Source organism: Sarcophilus harrisii, chromosome 3 (assembly GCF_902635505.1).
Source record: "Sarcophilus harrisii chromosome 3, mSarHar1.11, whole genome shotgun sequence".
In the NCBI taxonomy this organism is placed as follows: domain Eukaryota; kingdom Metazoa; phylum Chordata; class Mammalia; order Dasyuromorphia; family Dasyuridae; genus Sarcophilus; species Sarcophilus harrisii.
In genome coordinates this window covers 469,268,203-469,292,266 of record NC_045428.1, presented here as the reverse complement: position 1 = coordinate 469,292,266, position 24,064 = coordinate 469,268,203, and the positions used below count along the sequence as shown (strand labels likewise).

The 24,064-nt window shown below is 36.4% G+C and overlaps 1 protein-coding gene across 1 annotated transcript in view; it reads left to right on the top strand.

The window, feature by feature from the left end:
* Positions 1–24,064, top strand: part of MAML2 (mastermind like transcriptional coactivator 2) — a 411,147-nt gene that overhangs the window by 380,993 nt on the left and 6,090 nt on the right. Inside the window, exons 3-4 of the mRNA XM_031961041.1 lie at positions 14,824–15,027; positions 23,119–23,230. Coding sequence (XP_031816901.1) covers positions 14,824–15,027; positions 23,119–23,230 — 316 coding nt within the window. The remainder of the gene's footprint in view (positions 1–14,823; positions 15,028–23,118; positions 23,231–24,064) is intronic.

The window sequence follows — 24,064 nt, the reverse complement described above, 5'->3', positions numbered from 1 at the left end:
GAGGAGTGGAGGATATAAACCTGGAGAACTGGAAGAATGGTAGTGTCTTTAACACTAAGAAAAAAGTTGAGAAAGATATAGGGGGGAACAATGAGTTCAATTTTTGACAATTAAGTTTAAGAAGTTTACAAGACTTCTATTTGGGATGACTAAGGGACAGTTATCAATGTGGAATAATTAGACGTTAGTAGAGAGATTAGGATTGAATAAGCAAACAGAGATGATCATTAAATCTATGGGAGCTGATGGGATCAGCAAGAGAAATAATATAGAGTAGAAGAGAATACCCTCAGGACAGGATCCTATGGGATTTCTATAGATGAAGAGTGTCACCTGGATGAAGATCCAGATAAAATTCAAACCTTTTTGAATACTAACAACTTGTATTAATATAGCTTTGCAAAATGCTTTACATATGTTATCTTATTAGTCATTTGAGGCTCTCCAAAATCAGTCACAACACTATCCTTCCATATTTATCTTCTATTATGTTCCTCTAAGCACTTGAAGCACACAAGGGAAATTAAGGAAACAGAAATAACTGACGGCAAGGTTTCACTTAGCATCACTCAGATGCTGCCTCTGAGTTAAACCTTAAAGGAACATAAATAAGCATTCTGGAAGGCAGAAAAGCAAGGAGAACATTCTGGGCATAGGGAGCACCTGGTACAAATTCCCTCAGAAGCAGTGAAATATAGTACTGATTTCAGGAAATTGTCTAGAAGTTCCATTTGGCTGGGACACAGAATTCATGAAGGTATTTCAGGAATAGAGAATGCATAAAGTGCTTTCAGAAAACCAAATGTAGACCAATTTGACTAAAGCAAAGAGAGATAAGGGTAGAAATAGAAATTCAGATTACTAGGATAGGAATGTACCAGACTGGGACATATCTTGAATATCTGATAAGGGAGTTCAAACTTTTTTTTGGCGGGAATTATGAAGCCATTGAAGATTTTTAAGCACAATAATGACATGAAGTGACAAGAAAGATCATTGTGGCATTGGAGTGGAATGGGGGAGACTGGAAGTGGGAAGAACCATAATGATGTTGCAGTAATATTTATATTTCCATGCTGTAAAATCCCTATATAAATATGAACAGTTTTGTTATTGTCGAATCTATTTTTAGTTATACAGAGACCAAACAAAATGGTTTCTTACTAGAGAGTTAAAAGGGAAGAGTGGTAAAATTAAAGAGGAATAAGTGAGCAGCTTTAAAGTATTATATAAATTTTAGCTATTATTATTATTAGATGAGAGGGTAAGGTCACATTCTCTGTTTTTCTCTCTAAAGGGAATATATGTCATTAATCCATGGGAAGCAGCATGATAACAGGGGAAAATATGATGGATTTGGAGTAAAGCTGTGGATTTAAATTCTATCTCTGGCATTTGCTCCAAGTGTGACTTTAACTCAGTCACTTGGTTTCCCTGAGCCTCAGCTTTCTTACTTGTAAAATGAAGGAGTTTGAATCAAATTAAGATCCTTCCAACTGTAAACATTGCAACCTCATCATAGCACATACAGTTACATTTATAAAAGATGATAATAGGTTAATCAGGGAGGGGCAAGTCAAAGCAAAATGACCTAAAATATATTTTCTCTCCCCGAAAAAAATCTTTAAGTTTCTTAAAGATATAGGAAATTGTGTTTTAAAAGCAATGCCAATATGCTGATTTATTTCATGCCTAAATTCATGTATCATTAATATTAAATTAGACCCCAGAACTAAATCTTGTAGGGGAACGTCCTTAACTTTGAACTCCAAGTAGCATGCATCTCCTCATTCTTTGTCATCTCCCATATCATTGCGTTTCTTCCATTTTTAATCAGCAAAAGGTGATGACAATATAACTCATAAAGAACTATTTTAAAGAGCCATTTAATTTGAAGTCCCATCCAACTTTATTATCCTAAATATGCATTATTATTTTCTCATAGAGTTTATAAATCTGGGCATATTGAAAAAAAAAAAAAGTATGCTTAAGAGAGGAAAGCCAAAGCCTCAGGATTTTCTAAGAAAGTCCAAGGAAATAAGCCATCTTGTCTGATGCCATATATCTGACTGGTAGCATAGCTGGTTTTTCCACTCACTAATTGAGTGGAAGTCTTTGCACAGTCATTTGACATCTCTCTGGATAGTTTCCTGAGTGATAAAATGAGATTCTGAAACTAGCTGACTTCTAACTTTTCAGCTTGCATACTCTGATCCTTCAATTTATAAAATAAGTTCTCTAAACAATAAAATTATTACTCCAAAGAATAAGATTACCTTCTCCAAAATAATTCTCTAGTCTTGTTAGTTATTTTTCGTGCTGAGAGGCTGCCTCCTTCATCCTTATCCCTCACCATCTTCAGCTACAAGAGAAGTTGTCTAGCTTTATCTGACTTCTCTTGCCCATTACAGTCTTTCACATGCTCTATGACCCTTACTGTTCCTCATTCACAGCATTTTCTCTCCCAACTCTCTTTTCACAGGCTTGCCCCCTACCTATCCTCCATACCTGAATTGTTTCTCACCTTTGCCTCTTGGAATTCCTCAAATCTTTCAAAATTCAGTCCTACTTCTATCTCCTAATAGGAAAACTGTCCTTACTCCCCGAGTTGTTAGTGATTCCCCACTGCCCTACTCCCCAGCCATGAAATTACATAGTATCCACTCAGCATGTATTAGGTATCTTTTTTGTGTTCACCTATTCACAGTAAAATATAAAATCCTAATAGTCAGGGATTGGTTTTTGCTTTTGTTTTTACATAGTATCCACTCAGCATGTATTAGGTATCTACTTTTGTGTTAACCTATTCACAGTAGAATATAAAATACTAAAAGTTAGGGACCAGGTTTTGTTTGTGTTATTTTTAAATTTTAGTATTGCCAGAGTGCTTGATATATAGAATAGGTGCTGACTATAATAGGCTGAATGAATGAAAGGATGAATAAGATTATTTTAGGTTTTTGTGCATATGCCATCCCTCCATGATACTATAAGCTCCTCAAGGGCAAGAACTAGTTCAGTTTTTATTTCTGTATTTCACAGCACCCAACAGAGTTTCCTTCATCTAGTAGGTATTTCAGAAATGCATGTGGAATTAAACTGTTGGCACAGGATCTATACTGGCAACATGTTGCCAGGACTAGTCCCTGGATAGTTGTGAAAGTCTTCTTTGTCTTATTGCTGGTATTATTATAAACAGCATGACACCTTCTCTGGTGAACAGAATTTGTATTATTTTAGAGCAAATTGACAATAAGCCAACCTGTACTAAGCCCTAAAACAGTTATTAACAAGGGGATGCTTGGAGCACAATTTACTGGTTACCTGGCTTCTTTGAGCTCAGGAGCCTTTAAGGTTATATTTAGAAGCATGAGTGATTGTAAAATGGAAGGAGGAAATGTCCCATCAACACCAAGCACCCCTGCCTACCACCAACAAATGCATCCCCATCCTCCTTCATACTAGCTTCTTTACTCCCTGAGTTAGCAGTTCCACGGTCTGAAAGACTCAGTGGTGTTCAGCAATCTCCTTCACCTTTGCTGCACTGAGACAGTGTTTCCCTGAATCAGTACCTTAATTCTTGAAAACTAGGCAGTTGCTATCCCCCCAACTACCTCATGAAATATAGGAACCCTAAGCTGTATTTTCGTTTTTTATATTTGAAGCAAAGACTTTTCTTCTTTCTGATTTAAATGAAACCCCAAAGGGGCAAAAAGAGATGTAGATTAAGAAGTTCAGGCTAGCCACAAAGAGTCTTTCCTTCCAGGGGAATGCCTTTAATGAGATTTCTGGTCCTTTTTCCAGAGCTACCATACCCTCTCTACTCCATTCCACTCTCATCCACTCTGACATGAAGACATCTTGTTCTTGGTCACCTCCCCATCCAAATGCTGTTTCCTTGCTAATGGAATCAGCCCTCCATGCCAACTCATAATAAGTGCCCAACCTCCACTGCTAAGAATAGACTCCATGTCCTTGTGTCACACTGACTTGAAAATTAGGTAACATCTGAAGGATGAACTCTACAGTGACCACAGAGCTCATTCTAATCATTTTGGACTAACCATTATAACCATACAGCCACGGTCTCTCTGCAGGATCACACGGAAGGTGCTAAGCATGGAGAGAGACTTACTTTATTTAAAAGAATAAAATCTGCAGCCCATAATTGCAAAGGGATCATGGAAAAGCCAGCCAAGTACATTTTTTTAAATAAATGACTTTGCCATGCATACACCTTCTCCTTTCCAAATCCTTCTCTACTACAACAACACAATGATTCCAGTCCACAAACTCCAATTTCCCCTATCGAACAAAGGATCTTTAGGGTTTTCTTTCTTCTAAATGTTTAACTGCCTTTACACATTTATCACTCTTTATATTTTGCATCTTATTCCCGACAATATCATGATCATATGACAGCATAGATGTTTGAATTATTGTTTTTTAAGGAGCTGGAGGTGAATCTTTGTTCTATCTATGGAGTTTGGGAGGAGGATCCTTAAAAGACACAACATAAGTCACTGATGGAAGAAGAATATGTTAAGTAACTTTTGATGGTATAAATATTTTATCACTTCCAAGATTCTTGTTCTAGCAAGAAATTAAAGCAGTGTGGTGCAAGGTTGGCTTTGATTTCAGAGAATCTGGACTCTGCCATTGACTTCCTGTATGAATTTTGGCCCAGTCACTTAATCTCTTGGACTCAATTTCCTTGTTTGTAAAATGAGACTAAAAAGTGTCTGCATCCTTTTCAACTTTAAATCTGTTACCTATGATCTAAAAGAACCTTTGCTCTATTAAAGATGAGAGACTAAATCACATAGAGAAATTATTCAGATACAACCAAAGGGAAATCATGCAATCAATGTGAAAGAAGGAATATATGTCAGCAAGGAGAACATGAGTTCTCTTCCCTCCCTACTCCTTCCAAGTTTCTGTTCAACCCTAAATCTGAGAATTTGGTAATTCTTGATAACTGTACTTTTCTTCAGCCAAATGAGAGCTATTACAGTGACTTAGCCAGTCGGCTCACAAAAACCTTACAGTAAATGGGCTGCCAGCTTGTGGAGAGTCTGAAACAGTTAAGACTATTTATTCATCAGGTTGAGAGATAAATAAATGGCTTCCTCAGCAGCCAGTCTATGAGATGAATAACCTAGTGGAACCGTTGAGCTAATTGAAGCAGGGAAGAAGAAGGAAGAAAGAATTAAGAAAAAAAAAAGATTGAATAGCAAACCAATTTGTGGGATCTACTGTACAAACTTGCCCAGCTGGGTATTTTATCTTGAATTTAGCATTGCAAGTTGCAGATGCCCAGCTCTGAAAGCCAAGAAAAAGAAAGGACACTCATACCACGCCAAAATATTCTCATGGATGTCAAATTGCTTACATTACTTCATTTTAATGAAAAAAATATATAATAAAGTGCTCTTCAAAAAAAATTAAAAGAAAACAGAAAACCATTTTGCCTAGATTCTCAGAATTAGACCAGTAGTTTTTAGGGGGTGTGTGTGTATGTGTGTGTGTGTGTGTGTGTGTGTGTGTGTGTGTGTGTGTTGGAGATGGCAGTAAGAGACTTCTTTAAGAGAACAATATCTGGCTGATCACTTTGCCTATTTTATTAAAGCTACAGTGCCACCATTCAATCCACACAACTGATTGTTCTAACAATGAAAATCTCATAAATTCAGAGGACTAATGATATTTTAATAACCTTCAAAGAAATCACTGATTTTTTTTAATCACCATTCTCATGTCTAATTGGAGCTAATTTTTGCTACCTTTTGGTGAACTCATTTCTGCCTAACAGAACTCTTGCATGATACCAGAGTGAAACGAAAGGAGAATTCCAGCATTTTAATTAGATTAACATCTTTAAAAAAGATCTTTCAAAGCTGTGGCCATGATTTGTACAGAGGTACATTTGCAAAATAGGGCCTAGTGACTGGGCCCCAAACCCCGGGATTTGTTAACGGGATTTACATGATTATCTCCCTCATACATACTGTTTCTTTGAACATTTTTCCTGTGAAGCTGCAATATAAAGAAAGAAAGGAAGGAAGGAAGGAAGGAAAAAAGGAAGGAAGAAAGAAAGAAAAAAGAAAGAAAGAAAAAGAGAGAGAAAAAGAGAAAGAGAGAAAGAGAAAAAGAGAGAGAGAGAAAGAGAGAGAGAGAAAGGAAGGGAGAAAGAAAGAAAAGAAAAAGAAAGAAAGAAAGAGAGAAAGAGAAAGGAAGAAAGAGAAAAAAGAAGAAAGAGAGAGAGAAAAAGAGAGAAAGAAAGAAAAAAAGAAAGAAAGAAAGAAAGAAAGAAAGAAAGAAAGAAAGAAAGAAAGAAAGAAAGAAAGAAAGAAAGAAAGAAGGAAAGAAAGAAAGAAAGGAATAAAGAAAAACCTTGAATGAAGCCTGGCTCTTGGAGCTGAAGTATTTGGATTTGGTTTTAGAGTGTTCTTTCTTTCTTTTCTTTTTTTTTGGGGGGGTGGGGTGGAGTTAGGAGATGGGAGTGAATAATGGTAATTTGATCAAATTTTCAAAGGACCTCAGATCTCTGGGGTGAACATGTGTCAAAAATATCTGATATGTGCTCTAAGGGAAGAGAATATCCTAATCATAACCCAAAGCAAGTAGACAATTAATTGGCTAAAACATATTATTAACCTCTCATTCTCCTGTGAGAACTACTGCTTCCTCATGAAAGGGAGCAGATAACAATGTGACTCAGTGGCAATGGCACTGGCTTTGGAGTCAGAATTTTGGGGCTCAAATCCTTCCTATATTACTTATTATTCCTATTATCTTGGATAAGCCACTTGATCTGAATGGACCTTAGTTTCCTCAATTATAAATTATAAATTCAATGATATCTAAAGTTTCTGATGGCTCTGAACATGTAATCCATGATCTATTTCTCTGAATATAGCAATATGATTAAATTTGTGGTTCTTATAAACACTGAGGAGTCTACATGCCAACTATCATTCACACTTATGAGCCAGGTTCCCCAGAGCAAACCTATACTTCCTCCCTTAGGGTTCTAGGGGTAACCCCAAGGACTTGGATATGATTCATTGACTGAGATATTTACTGGCTTGCTTCCTTCCCAAAATTATCAATTAAAAAATAAGTTTAGTCAGCCAACCTTAGGTAGTTTTTAGATAGGGGAATTTATTAAGGTGATATACTTGGTAATAATAATAATATTCATTTTTGCTCATGTTTGACTCTTTATTGAATCTATTTGAGATTTTTCAAAATACTAGAATGGTTTGCCATTTCCTTATCTAGCTTATTTTATAGATAAGAAACTGAAGCAAAGTTAAATTACTTGCCCAGGGTCACACAGCTAATAAATATCTGAGGCTAGATTTGAAATCCATTTATATTAATTCATAAATGTGCTAGGATAGTAGCTGGAGTTTCCTAACTCTAGGTTCAACACCCTATCCGCTATACCATTTAGCTGTCCCAATAATAACAATAATAATATAATTATAATAATCACTAACATTTTATATAGTGATTATTATGTGCCAAGTGCCATTTGATCCTCATAACAACAGAAGGAATTGGCATCTATGTGCTATTATTATCCTCATTTCATAGAAGAGGAAACTCAAGCAGAGATGAAATGATCTGCTCAAGATCACACAACTAGTATCTTAGGTCAAATTTGAACTCAAGTTTTCCTGATTCCAAGCACTCTAGCCACTGTACCACCTAACATACTCCCCTTCCCAAATAAGTATGTGATATACTTTCCCACAAATATATAAAGTGGCCCAAGAAAAGCGATTTCAAACTTAGAGAGCACAGCTCCTGGTTAAGCACTGTGTTCAGAAGGTTCCCCTTGGTCATGATATAGCTTCTTTGCTAAGTTCCTGAGCTGCTAATCTATGTTCAGTCTATCCTTGGCTCCCAAGGACTTCCTGTATTTAAAGTGGGCAGGAGAGGGGGAAAAGACCCGAGGCTGAAGCCAAGCTTCTCCTACCCCCAAAATAGCCCCTTCTCAAGAGGTTTTTAGAAATGCCATGCTTGCCTCAATTCTTAGAATTCCCCTATTTCAGCTAACTGGATGTTTTTATATGGGGTAGAGAAAGTAAAAATCCCTGGATACTTAGAATGGACTTTCTGCTGATGTCATTTTACTTCATCTAATGACTTTCTGAAACTTTTCACATTTAGTCTAAGTACAGGCTCTTAATTTGATGTTCATGAACTTATTCATTTAAAAATATTTTGATAACTATTTCAACAAAATTGATTTATTTCAGAATCTTTTGTATTTGATTTTATTAATTTAAAATCATTATTCTTAGATGAGGTTGATAGCCTTCACCAGACTGACAGAAGAGTCCATGATTCAAAAAATGTTAAAAATCCTTATCTAAACCTAAAATTAATTGGATTGAAATATATTCTCATCTAATTAAGGTATCAGGGTTAAACTGAGGTAGAATAATTTTGAACCTACCCTAGTACATTTATGAATTAACAAGTATAAAATTATTTTAAAAACATTTATTTCTCTAATTCATCCTGATCCAATGAAGGTAGAAGGTAAAATAGTGCTTACTCCAGTTCCCATTTCCTGAAGGTTCTGTGTTATATTTCTCATCTAGTTCTAAATCTATGAGTGAATAATAGGAAAGGTCAGGTAAAACTTGCTTAGGAAGGTTCTTTGGATGTGTTGCAGCCCTTAGGAAGGCTGTGCAATAACCCTAAGGCCATCTGGCTTTGGGAGAGACATAGTTAAAAATGATGTAATTCTTCCCTTACACTACCAGGTTTCTGAGCCCACAAATATTGCTGACTGTAAGATAACAGCCTGTTGGTCAATGATAACAGAGTTTCTGAACTTAATGAGCAACAATAATGAAGTGCTTAAAGTTAACACAGACACAGAATAAAATTGAATGTCCATCTCTTGACTCAGTGATATTTCAGGCCTAAAAACACACCTTCAGAAGGGTGTCACATGAGCTCTGCCCACCAAACTATAGATAACTGCAAATCACACATAAAAACAAAACCATACTACTCCTTAGTACCTCAAAGACAAAACATATCACTAACATGAAGTACCTGGTCCCTCTCTTTTTCCCCTATAAATTTTCTTTCTGAAAATGTGATATGGTTTTAAGTCTCCTGCAAAAAGTTTCTTCATGATGCTGCATTAATTTCTTGATCTTTCCTATGCTGCTCTTGCAAAATAGAGAATCAAGGATATATATTAGTAATGTAAATGTGTGGGTGTTTCCTTCCAATTCAAATATAGCTGGCCCACATGTGGCATAACTGATAAAAGACCTATATTCTTATCCATTCCATCTCCAAGGGAGACCATGATTTCTACCTTTATGGGGAACAAGATGAGGGTTATGGCTAAATGCTCATTACACTTCCTACTGCCCAAGAGGGGCATAAGGGCTAAAATTACATCTTTCTCACATCGCATAGGGATGTGATTCTTTGAGGGCTCAAGATAAATGCCATTCTTCCTGGTTGCTCTCAAAGGAATGGTCACAATTAGCTTACTTTTTACCAGATCAATTCCCTCCCACCCAATAGTTGGTACATTAAGAACGGTTATAGAGAATGAGCAAACATTTACTAAGTAAGCCAAATATAGAAATTATTAATGTTTTATGGATTAGAATAGGTGAAAGAATAAATAGAGAAGATGAGTTCTTCAACTAAAAGAAAGAAAAATTCCCAACTTAGCCAAAGAAGGAATAATCCCACTGGAAAAGTCAACTCTTAGCCACCTCTAATATTGCAGATGCTGGAAGTCAAGGAATATGTGGGAGACTAGCTTCACCACCACTTCAGAGAAATCTCCTTCCTGTCATTGAAAAGATTACATTTGCCTCCATTGAATTTCCTCTTTTTCTTTCAATGAAGATTTTTAGATTTCCTACAAATCTGAAATTTCTGACCACTTATACAGGTATACAGAATTGTAATATTAAAGTCTCTCAACCAATCAGAATTCATATCCCCTTCTGTGTATGCAATACTCAGATCACAAATCACACAAGGGAACTGTACCCCCTGCCTGGGGAGAATATTATACCAAAAACATGTGGTAACCTGCATCTTGGTTACTGTGAGATCATTAACAGATAGATATATCTAAGAGTCTTACTCTTGTCAGGTTGTGGATTTTTTTAATGTTAAAAAGAAAATTACTCTTTAAAATATCAATAAGCTGGGTAACACTGAACAATGTGATAGTCTGATTAATTAAAATCTTAAAAGCACTTCAAGATTTTTGAATATTATGTTTCCTTTATTTGAGGTAAGGGGACATATCCACAAATGAATGCACATCAGTGATGAAGAGCTCACAAAGCTCCAGCCAGAAAGACCAGAAAACCTTAAATGTCAGAGTCAAATCATATAATTTCATGGACTGCAAAAAACAGGACTAAAGCATGAAATAGAATACAATTCCAGATTCATGATATGAACCAGTCACATGGGGACTCTCTGCCCCGAATCGATCTTTAGCCCCAGCTGCTAGAGCAAACTGGCTATTCTATTATTTAATAAATAACATGAGTAGAAATAAATTCATTTTTAAAAATACTTGCATCTATGAAGGTCTGTCATTTTTAGGAAAGCTCCCATAACCTATCAAGGGGAACTGTATGCAAGGGGGAGGAACAGATGACTTTTATTAATTCTGGATACATGTGGGCAGGGTTTAAGGCAAGAGTAAGCTGAATATGGAAATCAAATCCAATCCATTATAACATATTTTTTCTTTCAAAATATTTTATGTACCAGAGTTTGCACAACATCTTGGCAAGAGCTACAAGGCTGTGGAAGGAGGTGTTTTGTGTTTCACATTTAACGTAAGGACAAAAAAATGTAGCAAAAGCTAAATCAGAATTCTTCCCTCAATTGAAAGAATGTGTACAGTATTTTTACTAAGGCCCATAAAGTTTTCTCAGGGAGAAACTTTTTGTATTCGTATGCCCTATCCATAATAGCCAAATAAAACTCTTCTCTCATTTCATTTTTTCCTTCCTTCATCCTGGTGGTATCTTCAAATACAAACAGTGCCCCCCTTCTCCTTCTGCCACTCTTATGTGTTTCCAGTAGGCACAGCTTGGAGTACATAGCTTCAGGAAAAAAGAGGCTGAAAATATTTGTTGGTTTAAAAATGGGATAGAGAGAGAACAACACTAAATTTAGCACTGTCCATCTGTTTTGGTGTAGAGGGAAGATGACATCGAGTTTCTTGGAAGATGATTCTTTTATAAATCTTGGAGGACTGTGACATTCAAGAATTCTATTCCATCAAATGGTGGAATTCTAATATCAAAAATCCTATCTACTTTTCTTCCTCCCTTTTCTAATCATATTCCCTACTCCTAACAGCCAAAAGTCCATATTCCTACCTAATAACTGTAATAGTATTCTGTACCTCTGTCATGTAATCATTCATTCATTCAGGAAACACTGAATCACTACTACACGTAAAACAGTGATCTGGGTATAACAAATACAATGATAGGGCTATATACCTAGAGTGGGAAGGAACCTTTGAAACTGTCTAGTGTCACCTGCTCATTTTACAGATGAGAAAGTTTAATTAACTTGACAAGTCATAAACATCACAAGTCAAATTTGAGCTCAAACTTCTGACTCCAAAGAATATCTTTATGCTAGACTACTTAGATAACCATAATTAGAGTCTAAAATATGTGTGGAGAAGTACATAAGAGAGGTCTAGGGAAGGAAAAATCAGACTTAAGTGAAGTCATCCAGGAAATTTCATTTCATGGAGAAGGCCACAATTCCTTGATCTCTACCATTGATAGGCCCAGATGGTAAGAATAAGTAAGTGAAAGTCAAACAAGGAAAAGGGAGAGGGAAAGGAATTGAGTGCAAAAGTTGGGGATGGGAACTATCATTCAACTGAACCTCTAAAGTTACCAGTGATCTTCTAATTGTCCAGTCCAATGGCATTTTCTCAATCCTTATCCTCTTTGATCCTCTACAGTCTTTGACACTCTTCTCTTGAATTCTCTCTTCTTTCTAGATTTTCTTGGCAATCCTCACTCTTGGTTCTCCTACTTCTCTGACTGTGCCCCTTCAACCTCCTTTATTGCATCTTCGTCTATGTCTTTCTCACAAACTGTGGGTATCTCCCCACAAGGACTATCTTGGTCACATTTCTCCCTCTATCTTTTTCCTTTTGGTGATCTCATTAGCCTCCATGGGTTCAATTATCTTGTCTATGAAGATGATTTCTAGATCTCTATATCAAACATTCGAATTTTCTGAGTTGAAATTTCATATCACCAACTACCTATTAGTTATTTTGACCTGGATGTCCCATAGGCATCTCAAACTCAAATTGTCCAAATTAGAACTCATTATTTTTCTCTCAAAATCTTCCTATCCTTCAAACTTCCCTATTCTAATGAAAGACCACCTACCAACTTCCCAATCAACCAGGTTCACACACACAGGGCCATTCTCTATGCTTTGTTCTCCCTCACACTACATATTAAATCAATTGCCAGATCATGCTGTTTCTATATTTCCAACATTTTTCATATAAAATTTAAACCCTCTTTTCTCCTTTCTTGTATCCATCAACCTAGTTCAAGCCCTCATTCCTCTTGTCTGTATCATAATTGTGCTCTAAATGTTCTCTCTATCTCAAATATCTCCCCACTATAATTTTTCCTACAAACAACTACCTAAGTAATTTTCCTAAAATCATTCCCCCATCTCTTACCCAATAAACTCCAGTGGCTCCTTATTATCTCCAGTAGCAACTATAACATTGCTTGGCATTCAAAAGTTTTCACAACCAGACCTCTTCTCCTTTTTATAGTTTTCTTACATGTTTACTCCTCTTTAAACATAATAAGTTACAGCTACACTGGCTTAGCCTTTGCAAAGATTGTCCTCCATGTCTAGATGTAGTAGATACTGGGTGTGGAATCAGGAAAATCTGAGTTAAAATTTGTCCTCAAATACTTGCTAACTGTATAACCTTGAATAAATCATTTAATTTTTACCTGCCTCAGTTTCCTCACCTATAAAACTAGGATAATCATGGCACTTATCTTTCAGGGTTATTGTGAGGATTAAATATGAAGTACTTAGTACAGTGTCTAGTGCATAGTGGATGCTTAACAAATGCTTGTTTCCTTCTTTCCTCCCCATGCCTGACATGTTCTCCTTCCTCACCTCCAACTTGTAGTTTTCCTGGCTTTCTTTAAGACTTTTAAATTCTACCTTTTGCAGGCAGCCTCTGCTGGTTCTCTTGGCTGCTAGAGAATTCCCCTTTTAAAACTATCATCCTCTATTTATTTCCCCTTTTAGAATGCAAGTTCCTTTACTAATGCATTGTTGGTGAAGTACTGATCCAACTGTTCTGGAGAGCAATTTGCAACTATGTCCAAAGGATAATCAAACTATGCATATCCTTTGATGCAGTAATACCACTACTGGGTCTGTATGTCAAAGAGATCGTTAAAAAAAAAAAAAAGGAAAAAAGATCTACATGTGCAAAAATGTTTGTAACAGCAATTTTTGTGGTGACAAGGAATTGGAAAATGAGGGGATGCCCATCAATTGGGGAATAGCTGAATGAGCTGTAGTATATGAATGAAATTAACTACCATTGTTCTATAAGAAATGATGAGCAGGTGGATTTCAGAAAAACCTGGAAAGATTTATATGAATTTATATGAATAAAGTGATAGAACCAGAACATCATATACAGAAACAGCCAAGATTATGTGATGATCAATTATGGTAGACTTAGCTCTTCTCAGAAATACAATGATCTAAGACAATTCCAAAAGACTCATGATGGAAACGCTATCCACATTAAAGAAAGAAATATGAAGACTGAATGCAGACTGAAGCACACTAATTTTACCTTTTTTGTTTCTCCTAGTTTTTCCCATTTGTTCTAATTTTTCTTTCACAACATAATTAATATAGAAATATGTTTAAAATTATTTTACAGGTATAACCTACATCAGATTGCTTGCTGTCTTGCGAAGAGGGGAGGGAATAGAGGAAGGGGAAAATATTTGAAACTCAAAATCTTATAAAAATTAATATTGAAAACTATCTTTACAGGTAATTGGAAAAAATAAAATGCTATTAAGTTAAAAAAAAAAGAATGCAAGTTCTCTAAAGAAAACATCTACTTTTGCTTTTCATTTGCATTTAAAGCATTTACTACAATGTCTGGCACACAGTAAGATGCTTTTCCAACTGAGCAAGTTTCCAAATTAGGACTTTCTACACCAAGGAAATTACAAGTCCAGACATATGTGTGTCGTATATTATATTTGATATTGTATTGCATATTGCAAAGAGATAGTCATTTTAGGGGCATGACCTCTATTAAGAATAGTCTACATTTACGTCAACACAAAAATTTCAATTGTTGAATGGGTATAAAGTTCAAGAATGGAATACTCACCCAGTTCTGAATGATATTTCTGAACACTTGTTGGACCATAAAACTCTATTGGAATTTTCTTTGAGAGTCTATAACTGCTTTGTGGAATGTGGTGGAGTTTTCACTAGAAGAGTCATGTGGGAACTTGGCTTTTCCAATAAAGCCCTTAATGTTACTAACCTGCTTTTTCTTGCTATTATTTATAATACCCAGTGATCATTTCTCTTACCTTTAAAAAGCAATCCCCTGAGTTACACTCCATTAGTTGTGCTTGATAGTTTAACAATATGAAAATGTATAAAAGCTAAGCTCCTGATCTTTGGGCAGCATTCTTCCTCTTAATTCACAGTAGCTTTTCTCTTTTTCTTTCATTTCTTTAGGATCAACACTCTGTGGTAGGCCAGAACACAGGCCCCTGTCCAAGTTCCACATCTTGCTCGAATCCAAACACTGGAAGTAGTTACATGAACTCCCAGCAATCGATGTTGAATCAGCAACTGATGGAGAAGAAGCAGGCTATCCAGAGGCAGATCATGGAGCAGAAACAACATCTTCTCCTTCAGCAGCACATGTTGGCAGATGCAGTAAGTGTTCCTCTGGACTACAATTTCAGATCGTTTTTTTTCCCGGAACTGTGGGAGGTTTGATAGTCCCATATGCATTTGTTTATTTAGTCTCCTGCAGCTCCTTGTCCTCTGCCCATGTCTTCAGGGAGTAATAAGGTGAGCCTTGGAGTTCCTGGGTTGAGAGAGACTAAATCTGCACATACAAAGAAGTGGGGGGAAAAATTACTTTATTCAGGGGTAGAACTGTTGGAATTCAAAGCACCTTCATCTAAATAGTCCAACCCAGCCCAGCCCCAGAATGTATGGAGACCACAAATACCAAGTAGGCATTGCTGGCCAGGAGCACCTGAGATTGTTTCTCTGCTATGGGCAATAGCAGTACTAGAAGGAGCTTCGGAACAGTTCTAACCCAAGTGTATTTCAGTAGGGAATAAATATTCAATAAGCAGCAAGGTACTGACAAGACTTTGGATACTGGAGAAACAAAAACTATCCCTGTTCTTAGGTTACATAAGGAATAATTACAAAGCCACAGGTTTGTTTCTCCATTTCACACTATATATTAGGCAAAAATTATTGTTCCCAGGGCTCCCAAAGTATTCTAATCCGGTTCAATCTGATCTTGGATCCCTGTTCTGAGTGCAAGTGTCTGAGCTTTGGGCTGCTGCTTAACTCAAGTCACTATCAGTCAGCCTGGAAGCTTTGCTGGTTCAAGCTCCTCCTAGGTCTGGTTTTCCTGCCCTGATTATTCTTCCACAGGCTTCAAACTGGGATAGAAGTTAAAATTGAAACCACTCTGTGTGGTGTATGAGTCACCATGCTACTGCTTGCTTCTGAAATTTCCTCCTTTCTCTATACAAAGGGCACAGGTCCCTTTCTCAGTCCACCATTAATCTGTGACCTGGATCTGAGTAGTGGGCAGTAAAGATGCCAGTTGGCAACTGTTCCTGTATCCTGCTTGAGATCATACCTAAGTATCAGTCTGAGACCTTATCTTGCCCTTGTCTTGCCCTTGGGCACAGTTCATGCTCCTGGCCAGACCCATCCCCACTGTCCATAAACAGCTTTGTCTTCTCCTTGGTTGGACAAATTAATCAGTGTAATTGTTTTCTTGGCTTTCCCAATTAAAATATAATTTGGTCTATTTTCCAGATCTGTTTTTAAAAGTTTGAGGAGAGGATAGGGCGTTCACTGTACCACTTTGCACCATCTTGGCTTGGGTTATTATTAAAGAAATGAATACTGAAATACTTTCCCCTTCAAACACTTTTGAAATTATCTGAGATTCCTTTGGAAAGGATAGGAAATCCTTGAGATTGTAGGAGTTTCCCAATCACCCAGCCAATTTCTCACACAATTTCCAAGTCATTTCCCTCAACAACTGTCCTCTGCTTGGGTTCTGGACCCTCTCCTTTCCTAGGCCGCTAGGTGGTACAATAGAACAGCAGAAAGAACTAAGTTCAAATCTGGCATCAGAAAGATCTGAGTTCGTCTCAGATATTTACTACCTGTATAACTATAGACAAATCATTTAATGTCTGTTTGCCTCAGGGTCCTTATATATAAAATGTAGATAACAGCATCTGCTGTACATGGTTGTGAGAATCAAATGAGTTATTTAGTACAATGCCTAACACATACTAGGCACTTTAAAAATGCCTGCTTCTTTTCTATAACTGAGGAACCTCTCAACTGTTTCCTCTCCACCATCTTATTTCTTTTTTTTGCAGCAATATCAGATTTGATAGGATACTTAGACCAATCTGTACTGGGACAAAAATCCTCCCTATAACATAAAGCAATTATCCAGCTTTTTGCTTAAAAGCTTTCCTTTAACTAATTCTTATCTCATTGGGTTGTTGTGAGGATCAAATGAAATAATATATAAAAAGTATTTTGCAAACCTTAAAACGCTACATAAATGCAAATTAATACTAAAATGTTTAATAAAATTAAATTAAAATTTATTAAATTGATAAAATAATAATAATTAACATTTATATAGCATATTGCTGTGCCAGGTACAATTACAATTATTATCTCATTTGATCCTCACAACAGTCCTGAAAAGTATTGTCCCCAGTTTACAGAGGAGAAAACTGAGTTTAAAAGATTAAGTGATTAGCCCAAGGTCACACAGCTAGTAAATATCTTAAGTCCAATCTGAACTCAAGTTTTCCTGACTCCAGGTCAAGTACACTGTTAACTATATCAACTAGCTTCCTACGTTATTAACATCATTATTATTATTATATTTGACATGACTGAGACCTTTCACCATCCTGATGGTCATCTTCTAGCTATTCCCCAATTTATCAATGTCCTTCCACCAAACAACTCCCAGAACTGAGACCAGTGCTCCAATGTGGCCAAGGTAGAATACAGCAAATTCTAGTACCTACTTAGCCCTGGATACTCTATCTCTATTAATGAAAACTAAAATTATATCCTTTCTTTTGGCCCTTGTTTTAGACCTCCTATGTAATTGAAAGAGGAAAAGGGTAAAAAAAAAATAACAATATCAAGTTAATAGGGGTATGTTATCCATAACAAAGCAGAAAAAAATATTTTACATTGTCTGCTTAAGTTATTTCTTCTGCAACTCATAACTGGGAAAGCCCTGACTATATTGTCTTCTTGCTTCATAAAACGAACCCTTAAAAAAGAGAAGGAAGAAAAACTAAAAGCAAAAATTAATTCACTGAAAGCAGTTACCACTACCTTTAAGAATGATAATAATAAAGGGTTTGATTAAATTACTTCTTGGCTCTTTGGTTGCATATTATGGTATGTACTTTTTGTACTTTGCAAATCCCATGATTTCATCTGTGTGGCTGTACTTGTGTAGCCATTTCACACCTTGGTTGGAGGTCTTCATGAGTTGCTATGGCCAAAAACCATTCCTTTCCTGGTGGTCAGCAGTCTGCTTATAAGCATCTCTGCAATTAGCCTAGCCAGTCCTTGGATGATAGAAACAGTTACTGAATCCCAGCATCGCAGGGTTGGAAGGCAATTCAGGGACCAGAATCTAGTCCAATTCATGCCCAAAAAAGAATCCTTGCACTAATGTTGCCACTAAGTGATTCTCCAGTCTCTGCTTAAAGAGCTTTACAGTGAAGCTGCGAGGTTTGGCCTTTCCCTTTGGACTTGCCAAATCCTAGAGGCAGGACATTTTTCATGGAAGGCTCATATCCTTGTAATTTCTAACCTCTCACTTAGCTTCAGTGGCAAAGGATGATGTTTTAAGAGGAAATACACAAATAAAAATGAGGCCGCTCCCCAGACATATCCTTCATCTTTTCTCCTTATAAGTCATTTCACTTGGTGGTCTCATTAGCTTCCACAGATTCAATGATCCTTTCTATGCTGATTATTCTCAGGTCAGCTTATCCAGCCCTAACCCCTTTCCTAACCTCCACTAATCTCCAACTGACTATTTGATATCTTGAACTGGATGTCTTGTAGATATCTTGAACTCAACCTATCCAAAACCGAACTTATTCTCTGTCCCCCAATACACTCCCCTTGTAACTTCTCTATTACTGCCTAGGGCACACCATCCTTTCAGTCACCAAGACTCATACCCCTTCCCTAACATCCAATTAGGTGCTAAAAGCCTGTAACATCTCTCCTTCTCTCCTCTGACTGCCACCATGCACATCCAAGCCTTCATCACCCCATGCCCAGATTAGTGTAATAATCTTCTGGTTCATTTCCTGCCTCAAGTCTATCCACTCCATTCATTATCTTCTATTCAACTGTCAAACTGATTTTCCCAAAGGTTTGACTGTCACCCTGCTAAGTGTCTTCCCACTTTCAGGATAAAATATAAAATCTTGAATTTGACTTTTAAAATCTTTCAAAACTTGGCCCTTTCCTACCTTTCTAGCCCTGTTATACCTACCTCTCCTTTGCTCTCTGACATTCAGGGTCGCTTGGTCTCCTTGATGTTTCTCAAACTCTCTTTCTCAGCTCTAGGTGTTCACTGGATGTCTCTCATGCCTAGAATTCCCTCCCTCCTCATCTCCAGCTTCTAGCTTCCCTGACTTTCTTCAAGTGCTGGATAAAATCCTACTTTCTGCAAGATTTTCATACTCTTCCTTACTGTGTCTTCCTTTTAAGATTAGCTCCAATTTGTCCCAAATATATCTTGTTTATACATAGTTATTTACGCATCATTCCTTCATCAAATTGTCAGTTCTTTGAGAGCAGGATTTTTTTTTTTTTTTTTTTTTTTTTTTTTTTTTTTTTTTTTTTTTTTTTTTTTTTTTTTTTTGCTTTTCTTTGTATCCTTAGTAATTAACATAGTACCTGGAACATAGTAGGCAATTTAAAAATGCTTTTGATTGTTGATTTTGAAAATCCAATTACCTCCATGCATCAGAGGAAGACTTTCATGAAAGACACAGAATAATAAGTATTATAAAGAACAACTTGGTGCTTCAGATAAAGTCCTAGAGACTCTGAGTTTGAATCATAACTCTGTCACTTGCTATCCTAACTTTGTCTCTTTGCTAGCAGTCTTGCCCCTACATAGGCATCTTATCACTGCCTCTCTCCTACTACTTTTCAGCTCCTTCTCATATATTATCTTCCTTTATTAGGATATTAAATGCTTCCTTCTTTTCCTTCATTTCCTTGCAATGATTCCTTTCTGTGCCTGGCCACTGTGCCTATTCTTTCCCCCCAAATTCTTCCCACCCCAAATCCCTTGGGAATCAATATTGGAATTCTGCATTCAGAATTCTTATTCAACAGAATAAGAAGTCAGTGGCCCCTGTGCTGACCTGGTAGCAGAAATCAAGGCCAGAGGGAGCAAAAGTCATGAGCTTAGGCTGAAGGTAAAATTGGGAAACATACTGCTAATCCTCAGGGGAAGTGGGATGGAGAAGAAGTAATGTCATGCATTACAAACTTTTCTCTGAATACGGGCTTTCTTTTTTAAAATTTATTTTTTGTTACTCTGAACTCCATACTCACCAACTCTTCTGCATAAAGAACAGTAAATGAGAAGTGCTAATGAAACCACAAATCTACTTAGGAGGGAAGGAAGGAAGAAAAGAAGGACGGACATAAACTTAAGGGCAAGAGTTGTCATTCTTTTCACTGGTGTTTGTATCTGTAGTGCTTGACACCAATAAGTACTTAATAAATTCTCATTCATTCTCATTCTCTCTCTCTCTCTCTCTCTCTCTCTCTCTCTCTCTCTCTCTCTCTCTCTCTTTATTCCTCTCTCCCATACACAGTCTCTCTGTTGTTTAATCCATTCATCTATCCATCCTTGTAACCTTAAACAAGTCATTTTACTTTATAAGACCTCAGTTTCTTCATTTGTAAAATGAGGAGATTGGACAAGATGATGTCTAAGGTATTTGGTTCTAAATCCAAAATTCTTTTCACTATGCCATTACTTTAATTATGGCAGAGAATTGAAGGCAGGCTATTTTCCACAAAGGGTTCATTTCCTTGCAATTTCCTATCTCCCACAGGGCTTTAATTGCAAAGGACAATGTTTTAAGTTGTAATACATCAATAAGAATAAAACCTCTTTGCATGTCTTTAAAAGGGGTTCACATTTGTCATTATCTAGAGGCTATTTATTGAATTTGGGTGTGGTTTTATCAAATCTAAAGAAGAAATGATCTCTGATGGTACCTTTTCTTAGCATATGCTTCATAATGATTTTAATCAGTTTGACTAGGCTAGATCTGAGACTCTTTAGCAGTGTATTTCTCCCAGGAGTATAATTATTACCTCTGTTTTTTCTCCCCTCTGAGGAAGCTTTATGTGCATGACATAAAAAGAGACATAGCACTTATTAAAAAACATTAGTTTAGCCAAATTAGTTCTTTTTTTTTCTTTCATGGACCTGTGATTTTGCTTGTGGCAGGAGCTCCCAGTGCAGAAATGCATTTTGCTAATGCAGATAGGGGACCATTCTGCAACTTAAGATTCTTTGAGCTTTACCTGGGTCACTGAGAAGTTAAATGCCTTGCCCAGGGTCACACAGCTGGTATGAATTACAGTCAGGCCTTGAGCCCAAGATGTCCTGACTCCAAACCGGAACGTCTATCTGCTATTCCAAATTCCACACTGCTTTTTTAAATAGTCCTATAAAAAAAAAAAAAAAAGATGATTTGGGGGCAATGTTCCTAAATCTACTCTAAAGACATAATAACCCTACTTCATTACCTCACCACAGGATAGAGACAGCCCTGGCTCGTTAAAGCTTTTGACAATAGAGTGCAAGCTTTGTCTGTCCCTGCCAGGCTGGAAAGGCTTCAAGCTTGGGGCTATGAGTAAATGACCAAAGGACCTCATCCAAGGATCATCTTCCTGTGTTCAAAAATGCTTAGGTAACTTCAGTTCCAGAGGGAACTTAGAGGACTTTTATTCCAACCCTTTCATGAGGATATTATAAAGGGATTTTCTCTTCAGGTGTGGGTTGAAATAAACAATCTCCAAAATTCTTTCTTATTCTGAAATTCAGTGATTCTCCAACACAGAAACCAAAAACATTAGATTGTGCAATGAAAGTCATAGGCTTAAGGAAAAAGAAGGATTTTGGAAAGTCTAAAATTTGGCTTGAAATCCCCAAAACCAAGACTACATGGTAGTTTATATTAGGGTAGATGAATCTTGGCACATTTCAGGTTCACTGAGAAGTACAATTTCTCAGATATTTAGGGTTTGCAAAACAAAGAAATGGGTTTTACCATTTACCATTTACTTTTTTTCTTTCACTTATGAATGCATATTTAAAAGAAATTTAATCCATTTGATTCTGATTCATTTATACTTAATCAGAATTGTGTTTTATGAGTCATTTGATGTCTAAGAACTCAATGAGTCTTTGTGTGAGTTTTTTTCTTCTTCTAAAAAACATGAATTGGAGTAGCATTTGTTGTTATTTTAGGGTTTACTTGCCTTTTTTGGTAGGCTCCATTCAGAAGACTGAAATGTCTGAAAACTCAAATTTTAGATGAAGTCTAAATACTGCAGACTATATTTTATCTTCCTCTTAATTTCCCCAGTTTATTAAATTTCCTACATTATTGTTCCATGTCCATCTTAAAAAATTAGTTTTCTTCGTTAGGCAGAGATCACTTCTTTCTATGACTGGAAGCTTACAGCTACCAAAGAAACAAGCACCCCCCTACTTTCCAAACTCTCAGTATCAGGAAGGAAGGAAGGAAGGAAGGAAGGAAGGAAGGAAGGAAGGAAGGAAGGAAGAAAGGAAGGAAGGGAGGAAGGAGAGGAAGGAAAGAAAGGAGGGAAGGAGAGACAAAAGGGGGGAGGAGAGCATGAAAGATAGAGAAAAGGGGTTAGGGAGGAGATTTAGAAAGATGGACACCCTTTAGTTATTGTAATTAATTACTAAGGACATTTAGTTAATTCATAGATTAATAAACACAGTTGGAAGGGAATTCAGTCCAACCCCCTCATTTTACAGATGAGAAAACTAATTCCCAGAGAAGGTAAGTGACTACTAAATGTATATGAGTAGTAAATTATAGAGATGAGATTTGAACTCAAGTCCTTTAATTCCCTATCTGGTTCTCTTTTTTATGTTAGATATTAAGAGTTTAAGAAATCATTTAATTATATTTAAGAATAAGAAAATCTTAGAAAAATGTCCATGGCTTTAAATTAAGAATATCAGGAATAATATACCTACTTATTCTGCTAGCCCATTTTATCTTTTCTCCCATAACTCGACTTCTTGGTTTCAGAAAGATTCACAAATAAAAAGGTAGTAAACATGTCTCTTTCAACAGCTTTAAACTAGAAGCATGGTCACTTCAGAAACTCAAAAAAGACATGTTCTCATAAAAATAAAAATCCAAGATAAAGGAGCTGTGAAGAATAAATAGGAAAAGAACAGTGATGCTAATGATTATAAAGGAAAAACAACTTATGAGTCTTTTCTGAAAGCTCACTGAAATAAAGCAGAATATTGCTTCAATTAAGACTACAACATTGGGCCCAGGATATTAAATTAGTGATTTACAAATTATTTTTATATCTTTGGGATCATATGATCTCACTAGTTAAGGAAGAAAGTCACATAAACTGTCGTTATTTACTGATATTATTTCATTTTCTCAGGAGAAAATTGCTCCACAAGATCAGATAAACAGACACTTGACAAGGCCACCCCCAGATTATAAAGACCAAAGAAGAAATATGGTCAACATGCAACCAACAAGCCAATATTCTGGTAAGTAGATATGAAATTAAGTCACATGCAGAATTGTGAAAGTAAATATGCAATTTGAGGTGTTTCATGCTTTATTTTCTCCTTTGAAGTATTAATTGTCTCATCATCAGAACCTTCTGCAGCCTTCCAATTTTCCTCCATAGAAGGAAATATTTATGCTTTCCTCTGCAAGGGGAATTCTGCAACCTGCTTAATGACCCCTCTGTGATTTAGTAAATGCATCTTAGGGAGTTTTTTAGGCTAACTGAGTCCCTCAAGGCTACTTACTAGTCTAAGTATCTGAAGCAGGATTTGAATTTTTATCTCTGAATCCAAGTGTAATTCTATCCATTATGCCACTGATTCTACCAAAATCTAGTTATTAACACTTAATATTTTTTATCTATTGTCAGTACTTCACATTTATTCTTCTTGCCTCTCTTCTCTTATATTCTTCTGAAACTTTATTTCAATTTAACTTAGTTCAACAAGAACTTTTTTTTTGAGGTTTGATATATGCTAGGACGCTGTAGAAAATCTCATCTCCTAACATTCTTGTTCATTTGTCTTGTTCATACTGTCCCATGTATATTTAATCTAGGGTTGGCAAAAGTTGCTACATTTCAATGAAATGTTCTCATTTTAAAAACATGGCCCTACTTTTTCTAAGCATCCTTGAAGATACTCAATTGCCCTAGCCCCATTTCTGACTTTGAGTTTAGTATCTGCTTTCCTTCCTTTGAGATTTGTTCATTTTAATCCAGTATAGAACTATGATCTTTGCCTTTCTTTTATTTGATGAAAGAGGATGGTTTCACTGGTCCAACTTAATTCAATAAACATTAAGTTCCCACT